The following is a 13,809-nucleotide window of genomic DNA, read 5'->3' on the forward strand; positions in this document are numbered from 1 at the left end:
TCTCGGCTATTAAGAACTTTACTGTGTTCCCATTTTAACAGTGAATACTGTCAGGTGATTGACAAAAGGAGAAACCCACAATGTCAGGAAAAATATCCCTGTTGCATTTTACTGAAAATAATTGGAAATGTGTATTGTGAGCACAGTGGACTGTGACTGAACAATTTCTACATTTATTTAAAACTGTAAGGCCCATTTTGCAGAATTCTTTCCCAGTGTAAGAAAGATAAAGGTTAACATATAGGAGAAAAGAATCCCTGGTTAAGTTCCAAAAATAAAGTAATTTTAAATACCTTTCATTATGAAATCCTTTGTTTTTACTTCATGGGATTGAATTCAGACTTGAAAGAGGCCATGTTTAAAGCAGGATTTCTCTTTCCTGTTCAGTGTTTGACAGGCTTTTGATCTAGATATTTTTTCTAAGGGCTTTTGTTGTTTATGTAGACATAATCGATGAGTCTTTTCAGCTAGACTGCGCACATGATCATTTAGAAAAACAGAGGGACAATTCTTGGCACCTTTTGGGGATTTCTGTTTATATAACATATGCTCTGAGCAAAGAAAAATCAAGCTTTAAGTTTTTATCTTTTCAGGTTCCAGTTTCTCTAAAGTCAGAAAAAGTTTTAATTTACAATTCAGATGAAAAGCATTTTTCATAGGGTTGAATAATTTGGCATGTTTATATGATGCCTTTTGGAGTAGATAGCTTGTGTCCATAAAGGGACCCAGAAGTTCAAAGTAGCTAGTTATTTACAGCATATTCACTTCTACTTGTTGCTAGCAGCTAAAATGGAAAATGGTTTTCCCGTAGGCAAGAGAACTTGGACATCAAATTAAATATCCTTGGCAAGGGGTTAGAAAGGCACTGCTTTACAAGAATAGTTGCTGCCTAGCACAGTTATAAAACTTTGAATTAAATTACTGTAACTAGTCTAGCTGTTTGTTACAATTGATGTATTAATAAAACCCCTTTTTTAACATTAACACTTTTATTAGATTCATCAGAGACAAAAAAAAGCTTCTGTATTACTAGCTTACTTGTAAGGAGTATTTAATTTGAAGGGTAAAGAAGGGGAAGAGGCAAGAATTTGTTCAGTTGTAATGTTTTAGATGAAAATGCTAGTGATATACGTGACTGAGGCTGTTTTGCATTTGCCTTGCCAGCCTAGCCAGTAGGCTAAATAATTAGCATATTCATTAAAATATGCAAATTAGTGGAAGAATGCCAGTCCTTTTTCTGATGGACTGCAGGGTCATTATTAAAATGATCATTCAACTTGACTCCAACTACCTACACCAGCTTAGCAGATATTTACAAGCATGCTTGATCCTATGCATTTCATTTCTGAGGGTTTATTTGCCTCAAAACCTCCAACACAATTGTCTCTGTTCACCCATGTTTTCCATCCTCTTTTTGGGTCCATATGCTGCAATTCATCAGTCACAAAGTAGATAATGTGGTCCTTTAATTTTCGCAAATGTTAAGATTTTTTTTTTTCCCCAAAATTCTCCATAGCCACTGGGTTTAAAAAAACAAAAGAGCTACTTCAAAAAAGGAGATTAAAGAAAAATTTTCATAAAATACAAGGTTTTAAAAAATTGTTTTGTTTGTTACATATTTCTAACCATTTCTTTAAGGGTTTCCAATGTTGGAGTGATATAAAATATAAGTATGAAACTTAGTAGAACAATAGTCCTTTTCCAAAGAAAGGTTATTCAGATTGAAGTGTAGGAATTTAAAAAGTACTGTTTGCATCTCCCCAGTATAAGGTATCTATTCCCTGAAGTTTTCTGTTACTTGAGTTATTCCTTGCAAGTTATCACAATTTGAATAAGATAAATTGTGAAGAAAAGCACTATTTGGGAGCCTTGTCTCCTTTGTTTCATATGTGGTTGTGGGTAGATAGGGACACAAAGACATCAGAGATCACATCCACCAGTTTAGAAAGCTTCAGAAATAATTTCTTTTCCTGGAGGAAATGTCTGACACATGGGACGTGGGGAAATACTGAGGGTGCTAATCATCATGCATTTTATAGAGGAATTTCATTAGCAGTTAGTAATCCTCTAACCTTGTCCCCATTTGATAGGATAGCCAGCTCATGTTGAAAGAATTGTGTGTGCATAAACCTCAAATGAGTCTCAGTTCCTTGGTCTTAACTGCAGTTAACTCTTCAGTGAAAAGCAGTCTTTGGGTGTTTGCTGTTGGGCCACTTCAGTCAGGCTGTGCAGTCTTGTCAGCTTGATAAGGCAGGAAATTTATGACATGAGGCAGCAACCGTCACTCCCTCAGAAAAATAAGTCTGGTTTGGGACTAGGAAGAGGCAATATATTGGAATCATAGCTTTTCCATTGAGATTCTATAAATTATGCAAATGTCACAGGCTTCAAAGCTTAGCAAGTAATTTGATATCATATTCAGAAGCCAAACCAACATAATTGGTTTTAGACTTTAGAAACAGAATTATGGTGTAGGAAATTTAAGCACTAGAATGCATTGTTTGTAGAAGTAAAAATGTAACTCTCTGATGTTTAGCTAGTTCATCTAAAAACATTGGGAATAATTCCAGTATGATTGTAAGTTCGGGGGTACAAGGTAACCATACAACCTGTGGTTCCTTCTAGTCTTATTTTGCCAAATTCTGCAGTTCTGCTCTTGTTAGTGAATGCCAGCCCCAGGCTTCATTCTGCTGGACCCAAAAATACAGACCCACATTCTCATGATCTTGCAGAATAAAGATGCTAAAATTGTCCTCTTGGGTGAACTGTGTGGAACCATCTTCCTTTCTTGCCAGGAAGAGCATTCAGGAATCCAGTTTCCAAACTGTTAGTAAATGAATGTATAAATCACAAAGCGTATTGTGTTTATCACTGTAGCTGCAACCAGAAAGTTGGCCGTGACTTGTTCTTTTAGGTCAAGCAGCAAAAGGCTGTGCATCATCAAATGATGGATTGTGAATGAGCCTAAAGTATCAGACTGAATCTTGGATGGCTGGTTCAGTTCCTGGCTCCAGAGATACTGTAGGTGATTGCGAAATGAATGCTGCTAGGGTAATCTTAATTCTTGTGTTTTCTAACCCAGAATGATTGATTTTACAGATTCCATTTTCTTCAAATGTTGTTTTTATAATATGATTAATATAAGGGAAAGTATAGCACCTCTTCATATTTTTTCTAAAAATAATTTGAGGAAAATATGACTAAAACACCATTAGGAATATATATATGAATAAATGTTTTTGTTTTCTTTAAAAAAATGCACAGAACATTAAGGGGTTGGTTGTTGGTAAACTTATGTGGAAACACTTATTTTAAATATTATTATTACCATAACAAAAATTTTCTCATTACTAAGATTTTTTAGGTTTTTTTATTACTTTATAAGAAAATGTTGGAAAGATATGAAAAGTGAACAACATAAAAGTTACTAGAACAAAAGATGCAGGAATTCACACTTAAACAATTCCATGATTGTTTACATTTTTATGTTAGCATTCTTTTTGCTGGATTATTGAAAGACATTTTAAAACTTGTTGAGTGCTGAAAGTATTTTTTTAATCTCACAATGACATCTTAATGCTAATAAATAGTTTAATGTCAGTATTGTATAAACTTGTCCCTACCTCAGATGTCAGCACCTCCACCGGTGTGCGTTGTTACATAAAAATCCTAATTCAGATTGTGTTGTATTTGTAACACTAAACAGGCTTCACTGAATTAGCCTCACCTCACTTCAAAGTCCATGAAAGGCCAAACCTTTAGACTGGGGCTGGCAGCTTTTTGTGCCTTTGGCACAGGACCTCATTTAATCATTTTTGCAGGCATTAATACAATGATTGCAGACCACACAGGAGTGGTAGAGTAAGAAAAGTATTTCGGCATCACTTGGGAACAGATCAGTGCCTGAGTGTCACAATAGCATGATACAAGTCATCCACCTTAAAATATTCTGAATAAATGCACGTGGGACATCCACAAGTTCTCTGGACAGCCTGTTCCAGTGCCTTACCACTCTCATAGTAAAGAATTTCTTCCTAACATCTAATCTAAATCTCTCCTCTTTCAGTTTCAAGCTGTTACCCCTTGTCCTATCCTACATGCCCTTGTAAGAAGTCGCTCTCCAGCTTTCTTGTAAGCCCCCTTTAGGGGCCTGGAAGGCTGCTGAAAGGTGTTCCCGAAGCCTTCTCTTCTCCAGGCTCAGCAACCCCAAGTTGCTGGGCCTGTCTTTATAGGAGAGGTGCTCCAGCCCTTGGATCATCTTCATGGCACTCCTCTGGACTTGCTTAAACAGGTCCACCTCTCTCTTGTGATGGGGGCTGGATGAAGTAGTCCAGGTGCGGTCTCATGAGAGCTGAGTAGAGGGGGGAAAATCATCTCCTTTGACCTGCTAGTCACACTCCTTTTGATGAAGCCCAGGAGACAGCTGGCCTTGTGGGCTGCAAGTGCAAAGTGACAGGTCATGTTGAGCTTCTTATCAACAAACACCCCCCAAGTCCTTCTCCTCAGGGCTGCTCTCAATCCATTCTCTGCCCTGTTATTTGTATTTGAGATTGCCCCAATCCAGGTGTAGGACTTTGTACTTGGCCTTGTTAAACTTCATGAGGTTGGCATTGGCTCACCTCTCAAGCCTGTCCAGATCCCTCTGGATGGTATCCCTTCCCTCCAGCATGTAGACTGCACCACACAGCTTGGTGCCATCGGCAGATCTGCTGAATGTGCTCTCAATCCCACTGTCCATGTCACCAACAAAGATGTTAAATGTCGCTAGTCCTGGTACTGACCCCTGAGGAACACCCCTAATCACTGATCTCCACTTAGACATCAAGCCATTGATCACAAATCTCTGACTATGACCATCCAGCCAATTCCTTATTCACTGGGTGGTCCATCCATCAAATCCATGCCTCTCTAATTTAGAGACACTTCATCCACCAGTTCCCTCAAGACTTGCAGATGCATCTCATCAGATCCCATGGATTTCTGCACCTTCAGCTTCCTTGGTCTCAAGCCTGATTTTCTCCTACAGTGAGTGGTTCTTCATTCTCTCAGTCCCTGCCTTTGATTTCTGTGACTGTGGCTGGAGCACTTCCTGGTGAAGACTGAGGCAAAACCTTCCTATCTTTTTACCAGACTACTGCCTAAGATGAATTAAAAGAGATCACAAACAGCAAACTGTGGAGAGAGTTCACATCTTGAAACACAACATGTATGAGGGGTAGATAGGACTTGCGCTGAGATTTTTTTGTTGTTAGTAATTAATGTAGTTATTAATTTGAAGTCAGTCTCCTTTTACAGGGTTTGTTGTTAATTTTTTTTTCTTTTAACTTTCAACAAAGATCAATTTTCAGTGCTCATGTATTCACTGAGAGTTTAAGCTGTGGTTCCATAGATCCTGGTCATAATCTATAGAACTATCATATAATTTGAGTTGTTCCTGTTGTGTGAAAGTGTAAAATCATTGTGAAAGTGCAATTGGTTGGAATCAGTATAAATTTTTATGTGCTTAACTTACCATGGGTGTTGAAAAAAATGGAATAACATAATTGGGAAAATGTCCAGCATACTAGATGCTCTATCCCCAGTTATCTGCAATAAACTGGGGCCAGAATGAAGTATTTAAATTGTTCTACTTCATGTATGTATGAAAATCTTAGAAAATGTGGGAGAGTGAGTGGGTATTCTTCATGCTCTCAACCTTCTATGACTTTGTCATAGGAAATACAGAAGGATGTAAGATTCTTGCTAGGATTCCCCAAAGAAATCCTTCTTTCTTCTCTTGCAAAGCTTTCTTAGCATGAATGTACCTGATAATAAACCATCCAAAGGTACTTGGATCTTTGTTCCAAGCATTTACAAGTGTAAATAGAAATTCTTAAAACTATAGCAACGTAGCTCTAATGACTCATTGAAAAGGCATTGTATCTGTCAAAAAAAAACCCCAAAACAAACCCAAACAAAAAAAAAGCCAACTGGCTCCACTTGAAAGATACTGGAAGCACATTCATAGCTAATTATAAACAAATACTGGTTAACACTTTAAATTAAGAAAGAGGAAAAAAGCTTGAAGATTCAGGACATAGACAAGCAGATGAAAGGATTCATCTGCTTGTCTATGCCTTCCCTCTGAGATTACTCAGATGTATTCCTGTATTCAATTACCTGAGAAGATGTGATATTCCCTTAAGAGAGATGAGGAGATCAGAAGGGATGGCAGTTTCGTGCATCTTCTTACTCATAGCCCTTTGAAACTGGTTCAGCAGAAACAGCTTAACTTGCAACAGGGTTTGAGGCCAGACGTGACTACAGACAGTAATCTCTGGGTCAAGATCATACCACAAATCAACAACAAAACTTTCTGGTGGAACAAAACCTCTGAGAGTGCATTTGAATTCTGTTTGAGTAGATCTGCAAGGTCTACTTGGAATTGGATTTCTGAATTGGAACCAACTTGTTTTGTGACTACTTTTACCTAGTACATTTGCACATCATCATTCTTATTAAGTGGTTCGCTTTGAGTCTTTTCCTAATGAAATTCCTGCTATTATTGCTTATTCAATTTTAAGCTTAAGTTTCAATGCTTTTATTTTATTATTTTTGTTTTTTACAAAGTCACTAAACATGAGCTGCTATCATCATTTAAATATTAATGACCATCTAACTTTTCTTTACAATCTTCCTCAAAACCCACTTCCTTTTTGATAGTTTCCATCTAAAATGGCTACTTAGTTCTTCCCAGTGCTACTCATGTCCCCAGCCACATTAGTCTTATTAAATAAAACATGCAAAGAGAACAAAGAACAACAAAATCCAAAAATTGGGGCAAAGCACATTCAGAAGTCTAAAGGGGGTTTTCTCAAGAGCTTTCTACTGATCCTGGTGTCTTTCTTTGCTATTCTGCTTTGATATTTCAAGGTATTTAAAACCACAGCTTTGAATAGTAAGCTGATTGCCAAATAAACTAGCTGTAAGTATTCTTTGGTGTCTTCTGGGGCATTTAAAAATACACATACTACCAAAGAGAATGCAGGAATTCTCTTAGGAGCATTGGCAGAGATCTTGTAAACTTGAACCTTAGGCCCTAATAATACCAGTGTAACTATGTGCCCTTGCTTGTGGTGGTGGTTCATCCAGTATTTTCTCTATCTTAATTTTCTTTCTGTCCTAGTCAGACTCATGAGATACCTACAGAAGGTATCCTCATGGCCTTTGTCAGGCACGTTGTGTTCTCAGATCTTTGTGGGTCTAGGTCAGCAATGACAGATGAACCACCAGATGTTCCATGCACTTTTTAAGAAAGTCTATCCTTTTTTTTTTTGTTTGTTTGTTTGTTTAGTTTTGGGTTTTTTTGGGATTTTGGGGGGATTTTTTTTTTTTTTTTTTTTTTGAGTTTTTGGCTCTGCCAGAGGTGATATTTGGTATATTTTCAAAGTCGCAGCTACTATTCACTAGCACCATTCACTAGCACCACTGTGGAAAAAAATATGTCCTCTTTAAAGATCCTGATACATCTGTAACAAGGGTTTGTAAAAGTGTTAGAAATAGTTTCAGTTGCAGAAAAGTGAATTATACTGTTCTGCTAAAGACCATTATTTTCTAGAATGCATGTGTATACTTAATTTTGTGAGATGCTTCCAATTTTCATAAATGCATAGGTCACTTCAATATGGCAGTTCATATGCATGCCTTTGCAGAAGTTTATAAGTAATCTTTGCAGGACTCTAATCTGAAAGACTTGGAAGAGCAAACACACGGAACAATGACATGTATCATTCTGGAATGTGGGTTTGTGCTGATAATGACAGAGCATTTATGAATTAAGGTAATTATACTTTGTGAGGCATTGTCGGAAAGCTCATTTTGAATTGCATGAAATTTATGCAAACACAAAAAGTGGTAAGAGATAAATTAGAACATCTGATGTAAATGTTGAAGAAATACATATACCCTCTAGTTAAAAGAATTGATCGAAGAGTCTTGGACAGTATAGTCCTCATGCTTGGTAAGGCATGATGTAGGGAGGAAGAAATGTACTTGAATTTTGACCAAATATATCAAGTATTTAGGAAGTATAGACTTTACTGCAAACAAAGACCATCTTTAAATAATCTGAATGTATCTTAATGGAAAAAGCAGGCAAACAGTGGAACGTCATCCAACAACAAGGCATTAAAGATGCTTTCAAAACAAAAAGTGAAAATATAACTAATTCATTATATGTTGTGAATAGTAGATAAAGCAGCTTTGCTCCATGAGAGGTCACTTTCACCCTAAAATGTTCTTTTTTTTTTTTTTGATAAGGCAGTGTGTTCAATATGACCTGAGGTTATTTTTCAACTATATGGGTTAAGTAAATTTTACAAATACATATGCCTTCAGGATTATGAAAGCTGCATATAAAGCCATATTGAGTGTAGGCAGGCAGAGATATAAACCTAAGTTTTACCTCTGCTTACTGATGCAATACATGAAATACAAGGGCTAGTATTTCCTGGTATGATAGCAGAAAATGATCTGTCAGAAAAGTCTGCAAACAGTCACTGCTATGGTCAGCTGTCAGATTCTGAATATATATGAATGTAGATTATGGCTACTGTATGGATGACTACAAGACATCTTTTGATGTTTTTCAAAGAAAATCAATAGGACATTCTGAAGTAATCTTGCTTCTTGAGAGAAGTTTTAGTGGCTTAAATGGAGTGTTCAGGTGTGCTCGGCTGCCGTGGTATCCCTGGAAATGTCCAGTATCATCCATTGCCATGGTAGGATCACTGTGGAGTGGTTAGGGAATTTCTCCTTTTTACTTCACCTGTTGGAGGAGTTCTTTTTTGTAAAAGGAAATATACTATTCTTTCAAGCCTGTTCTTACAAGGTGGATACCTTGCAGCTGCTATTTAATGCTCAATTGATATAGATTGCCAAGAAAGAAAAATGCCGAACTGGTGCCCTTTAGGTACTCTCTTTACAGTTATGATGAACTGTTTTGGAGGAAGAAGTGACAGTAAAGATGCATTATATTAAATTAGAAGGTAATGTCTAATGCACTCTGGGACACTTCAACTAAATCTGCCATAACTCTGATTTTTTTTTTTCTCCCCTATTCCAACAGAAAAGATGAGTTGAAAGCAGTTTACCAATGGGGTGATTGGTACAGAGCCAAATACCAATAACCACTAATATCAAGTGATCATATTATCGGCCAGTTCCAGAAGTCATAGGAATCTCCAGCTGCTTCAACATCTAATATTTATTCCATTGTAACCAGGTGATAGTAGGAGTTTCATGTTTTTGATAACAGGAAGCTTTCTTCCCTTGCTGGATAAATCTCAATGCATGTCTTTGACAAGCCATTGTCTACAGCTTTCAGATGTTTACTGTGTACTGCAGTCATCTGAATCTTTTCTTTGGACAGCGACAGATCCCCGTGTGTACACATCATGTTTTCTTCTTTCGTTGGTGCCACCTGTCATCTTGTGACAGCAGAGTAGTTTTCATACTGTTCTTTAACTTTTTATGTCTAGAAAAATGAGACAGCAAATGGATTGCAAGTCAGATTTATACTTGAATAATATCCTTCTGATAACAAACAAAATATTTGGAAATGTCATCACATATTTGGAACCGACTACTAGGGAATTCTGTTTTAGGGAAAATTCTTTCCTTGCAATGCAGTCTAATGCCAATAAGTGATTTGATGCAGGATGAAATCTCTTTCTGTGGGTTATAGTAGCTGCCTTATGCACACGTGCTTTTATTAATTTTTAAGAAAATGCTATTACATGCGCCTGCATTATTCAAGGATTCTCAAGATTCTTTTCATTGTATAATACCCATTATCTATGAAATGATTAAAAGTACAGATACCTGAAGTTTTGGTGTGTTGTTTTTTCTTTTGGGGAGGGTGTTTTTTTGTTGGTTTTGTTTTGTTTTGTGTTCCTCTTTGGACCATAGTAAGTTTCCTTTTTAATTGAAAGAAAACTTGCACTCTTTCCAAAGTAAATTGTGGAATATTTACTCCTTGTTGGTAGGTAAATGTTTGTAAGCATGTGCAGAACAGTTGAAATAAAGAAGAAAAAAACAAACCCAGAAAACTAGACAGCTCAGGTGATGTTATATCCCATCAGTTCTGGAAATTACAAAAAAAATTATATGCTACGAATATGATGTAGGTAATAAAAGACTGTCCTAGGCTGGAACATGCTAGACTGTGTTACCAAGCATTGCTTAACTGAGAGGGGTCCAGATTACATTTTTCAATAACAGAATTATATATTTTAAAAGTTGTATCCACAGACACTTAGTGAAAGCGTTAATGCAGAATTAGATATTGGATCTCCCTTCTTCCAGGGAGCTTGTGTGAAGTTTCTTCTCTCTTGCACCATATGGTTTTATAAGTCATACCTTGACTTTCGGAACTGAGGTATGAAGAGAAAAAAAATAAATTAATGGAATTCTGTCAAAACTGCCAGGTTTCACCTGGTTTCATATCCAAAGTAAGGCAAAGTTTTCAAGAAAAACTCGAAGTCAGCCCAGATTCACTCAACACTGGGCCCAAGTTCACTCAGAAGGTTTGTGAGCCTTTGCAAAGCTTTTGAAGAATCTGGGCTGAGTTTCAAGTTGGTATTGAAACCTGTAATCAGGCAGGCTTCACGTGCTCTTGAGTTTCCCTGAGAACATTTACCCAGCTCTCCTGTAAGTTTTCTGTGGTTTGCTAGGATTTTTTCGCTTTCAGCAAAACAATGATGGAGCCCAAGTCTTCAAGTTATGGTTACTAAATACAATATTTGCTGCTGTAAACATTCAGGCAGTGCTCACCCTACTCAGCAGACTACATTACTACTAATAAAAAGCATTTGCAGCATCAGACATAGCTCTGATCCTTGTTCTGACTGGGGAAAGAATATGGAAACCCCATTTGTGTATCTTTGCTACAGATTTCGAGTGTCTATTTTAGTGTTAGTGTATGTTTTTAGAGTGCTGTTGGTTGAAATATTGTAACAGAAAATAGTGGTTATTTTTGATCCCTGATAATTCCACTGTTTTCCTCATTTTTTGCCAAATGTAAAATCAGGATTCCCTTTTTCAATGGTGGTGTGTCTAAAATGTACAAAAATAATTTTAATTAATTATTGTTGTAGAGCTATGTAGGGCAAGTGAAATAAAAAATAACTTTAAGGTTTTTTTCTTCTGTTTTTAGATTTCAATGTGAACTCTGTACCATTGACATTTGTTTCCAGAACAGTTCAGAATCTCTTCATGTCCCAAAACCCACTGGCTCTTGGGAGTCCTAAAAGTCTCCTTGCAAATTAGCAGGCCAGTAGTCCAGCAGAATGAAAAGGAGGAACAAGTTCCAAACTAAAAAGCTTCTGGCTGAAGCATGCAAATTTTAACTGGGATTTAAGTTGTTCTACCTGAATGAGTATATAAGCATAAATCTCACCTAAGCACACATGCACAAAGCAGTTTGTACTATTTCTTTGCACATTGGTGATGCCTAAGTTAATATGCATGTTCTTGTAGACTTTGTTTATGAGAATACCTGCCTAAGTAAAATGGGTACAAAATAAAATATGAGAGAACACCTGGTAAATAGATCATTTTTTCACCAATGTGTGGCAATGATAGTTTTGTATTTTGATCACCAAATGTAAATTTCATTTATATAAAAGCAGTCATGTTTTCAACATGGGCTCGCTATAGCTCTAGGGCTTCACTGACCAATGTGTGTGCAGGGAGAGGGAAGAGAGCTTTATTTGTAACTATCAAATAACTTTTAGAAAAGCTGAATCCTTCCTGCTCTTCACTCAGCTTTCCTTGGTAGACCAGTTCCTATATTTGTTAAGTTTTCACAATAATTTTTTAAGATCTGTTTTTAAATCACTTTCATGACTTGGTTGTTGTTTATATTACTGCGAGATTTTTCTTTAGTTTTCAAAACTTGTTTAGAGATTTTTTTTTTGTTGTTTTTTTGTTTAGGTTTTTGGGCTTGGTTTTTTTTTTTTTTTTTGCCTTTTTTAATGGGGATATGCTATAAAAATTCATGTAGTTTTGTTTGTGTGTGTTTTGTTGATTTTGGTAGTGATTTTTTTTTTTTTCTTTCAGAACTGATGTTTGTGGGTATATCCGCATGTGGTCTCTATACACTTTTTACATGACTTATTTACAAGGAACCTTACCTTGAAACAACATTATCTTTTGCCTTGTAGTTAATTCTTTGATTGTATTTTTACAGCTAAAATAGACCAAGAAAATGAAGAAAAGTCACTGACAGAAGCACATAAAAGGTAAGAAAGAACAATGTAGTAAAACCTTTCTTTGAAAAATACGTTTTGGTAGATGTTTCTGTTTTGGCAGCCAGCATTATTGTATTTTTGAATAGTGAATGAAATGCACTCAAAAATCCAAGCGATATTTATTTATTGTCAATTTGAATATGATAATTAGGAAAAAATTTTGAAGGAATATAGACATGCAGCCTACCTTTAGAGAAATATTGCACATTACTTCTGTCTTTTCGAAAATGCATGTACATTACATAAAAATAAATTCAGAGTATACTATTTGGAATGAGAAAAAACTGTTCATACTACACCAGAATTGTGATAATTTGAGACACACATAGCATTCCCCATACAACTATTATTCATTAGATACCACTTCCTGTGCTTATAAAATGTCTGCTTTAAAATAAAGAATGGAAATCTGATTAATATACTAAAGATATGTATAATTTAATGTGACTTCCTTTAGAGAATTGCTATTAGATCTTCAACTATTTTTTTTGTGGCAAAAAGCAAAATACCTCATTAAATTTCATTACAGATGTGTGCAGTTGAGAGGGTTTTCAAAACTGGGAACTTCACTGCATTGCACAACTTGTGGTTTCTTCTGATTTTTGCGGTGTTCTCCAGAAACAGTGTTTAAATGGGACAGATTTTTATCTGTCCCGCTAAAAGACCAAAATATGACACACACCATTTTTAATCCAGATTTAGTGGAACTGACAGGCTGCGTTTGTTTTTCTTTCACTGAAAATAGCATCCTCTTTTTCTACTAGCTACAGCTGCCACTGAATATACGCTAATGAATATAATCTTTATATATTCCTAAGGCTGAGAAGTCCCTCAACAGGATTCCAGTAAAATATGCCTCTATAAAAAGTTCCAATTTCTACTTTGGTTCATTAGCCATGCTATGGCCCTGGTGCCCAAATCTGCTACCTGCTGTAATGCCACAGTGAAGTAGATGTCTTTCATGGTATAGTACAACATTTTTTCTGTATTCCCTTGGGCCATGTACTAAAGATAGTACCTGAAAGGAAGCCAAGGGGAGAGTGGATGTTCCTATGCCACAAGAACCTCCCTCCTTACTTGTAAGGAGGTGGTAGGTCCTTGAGTGGTACGTTGATGATGTAGGGTCATGATGGAAAAAATGCAACAAGGGAGTATTGCTTTGGCTTAGTGTTATACCTCTTGCTCAAGTATATGAAAGGCATTCCTGACATTTCTTAGGTTTCTTTAACTGTGGAGTTACATAATTCTTATCCTTAAAAATCTGCTTCGCAATAAGACTTTGAGAGAAAAAACTGCTTTTAGGAGAAGATACTTTCGTGATCTCTGACTCCTCTTTTAAGGAAACTGTTTCTCCTGTGGAAAATGGATTAGCCTACATGTCCAAAATTGGCTGATATCTAAGGACAATGGAAATCTGAGGACTATTTAGAAATCTTGTGACTTGTCACTGTCTTCTGGTGTCTAATTCACTCTCTATTCTTATTTTTTAATCCAACTTCACTGAAGCCATCATATCAAA

At 36.3% G+C, this 13,809-nt stretch overlaps 1 protein-coding gene across 7 annotated transcripts in view; it reads left to right on the forward strand.

Annotated features, from left to right (window-relative positions):
• FMN2 (formin 2) overlaps nt 1–13,809 on the forward strand; it is a 155,518-nt gene that overhangs the window by 110,446 nt on the left and 31,263 nt on the right. For all 7 annotated transcript variants that reach the window (XM_030499644.1, XM_030499649.1, XM_030499648.1 and 4 more), the window contains one exon: nt 12,230–12,281. In XM_030499644.1, coding sequence (XP_030355504.1) covers nt 12,230–12,281 — 52 coding nt within the window. The remainder of the gene's footprint in view (nt 1–12,229; nt 12,282–13,809) is intronic.

This window comes from Strigops habroptila, chromosome 10 (assembly GCF_004027225.2).
Source record: "Strigops habroptila isolate Jane chromosome 10, bStrHab1.2.pri, whole genome shotgun sequence".
Lineage (NCBI taxonomy): Eukaryota > Metazoa > Chordata > Aves > Psittaciformes > Psittacidae > Strigops > Strigops habroptila.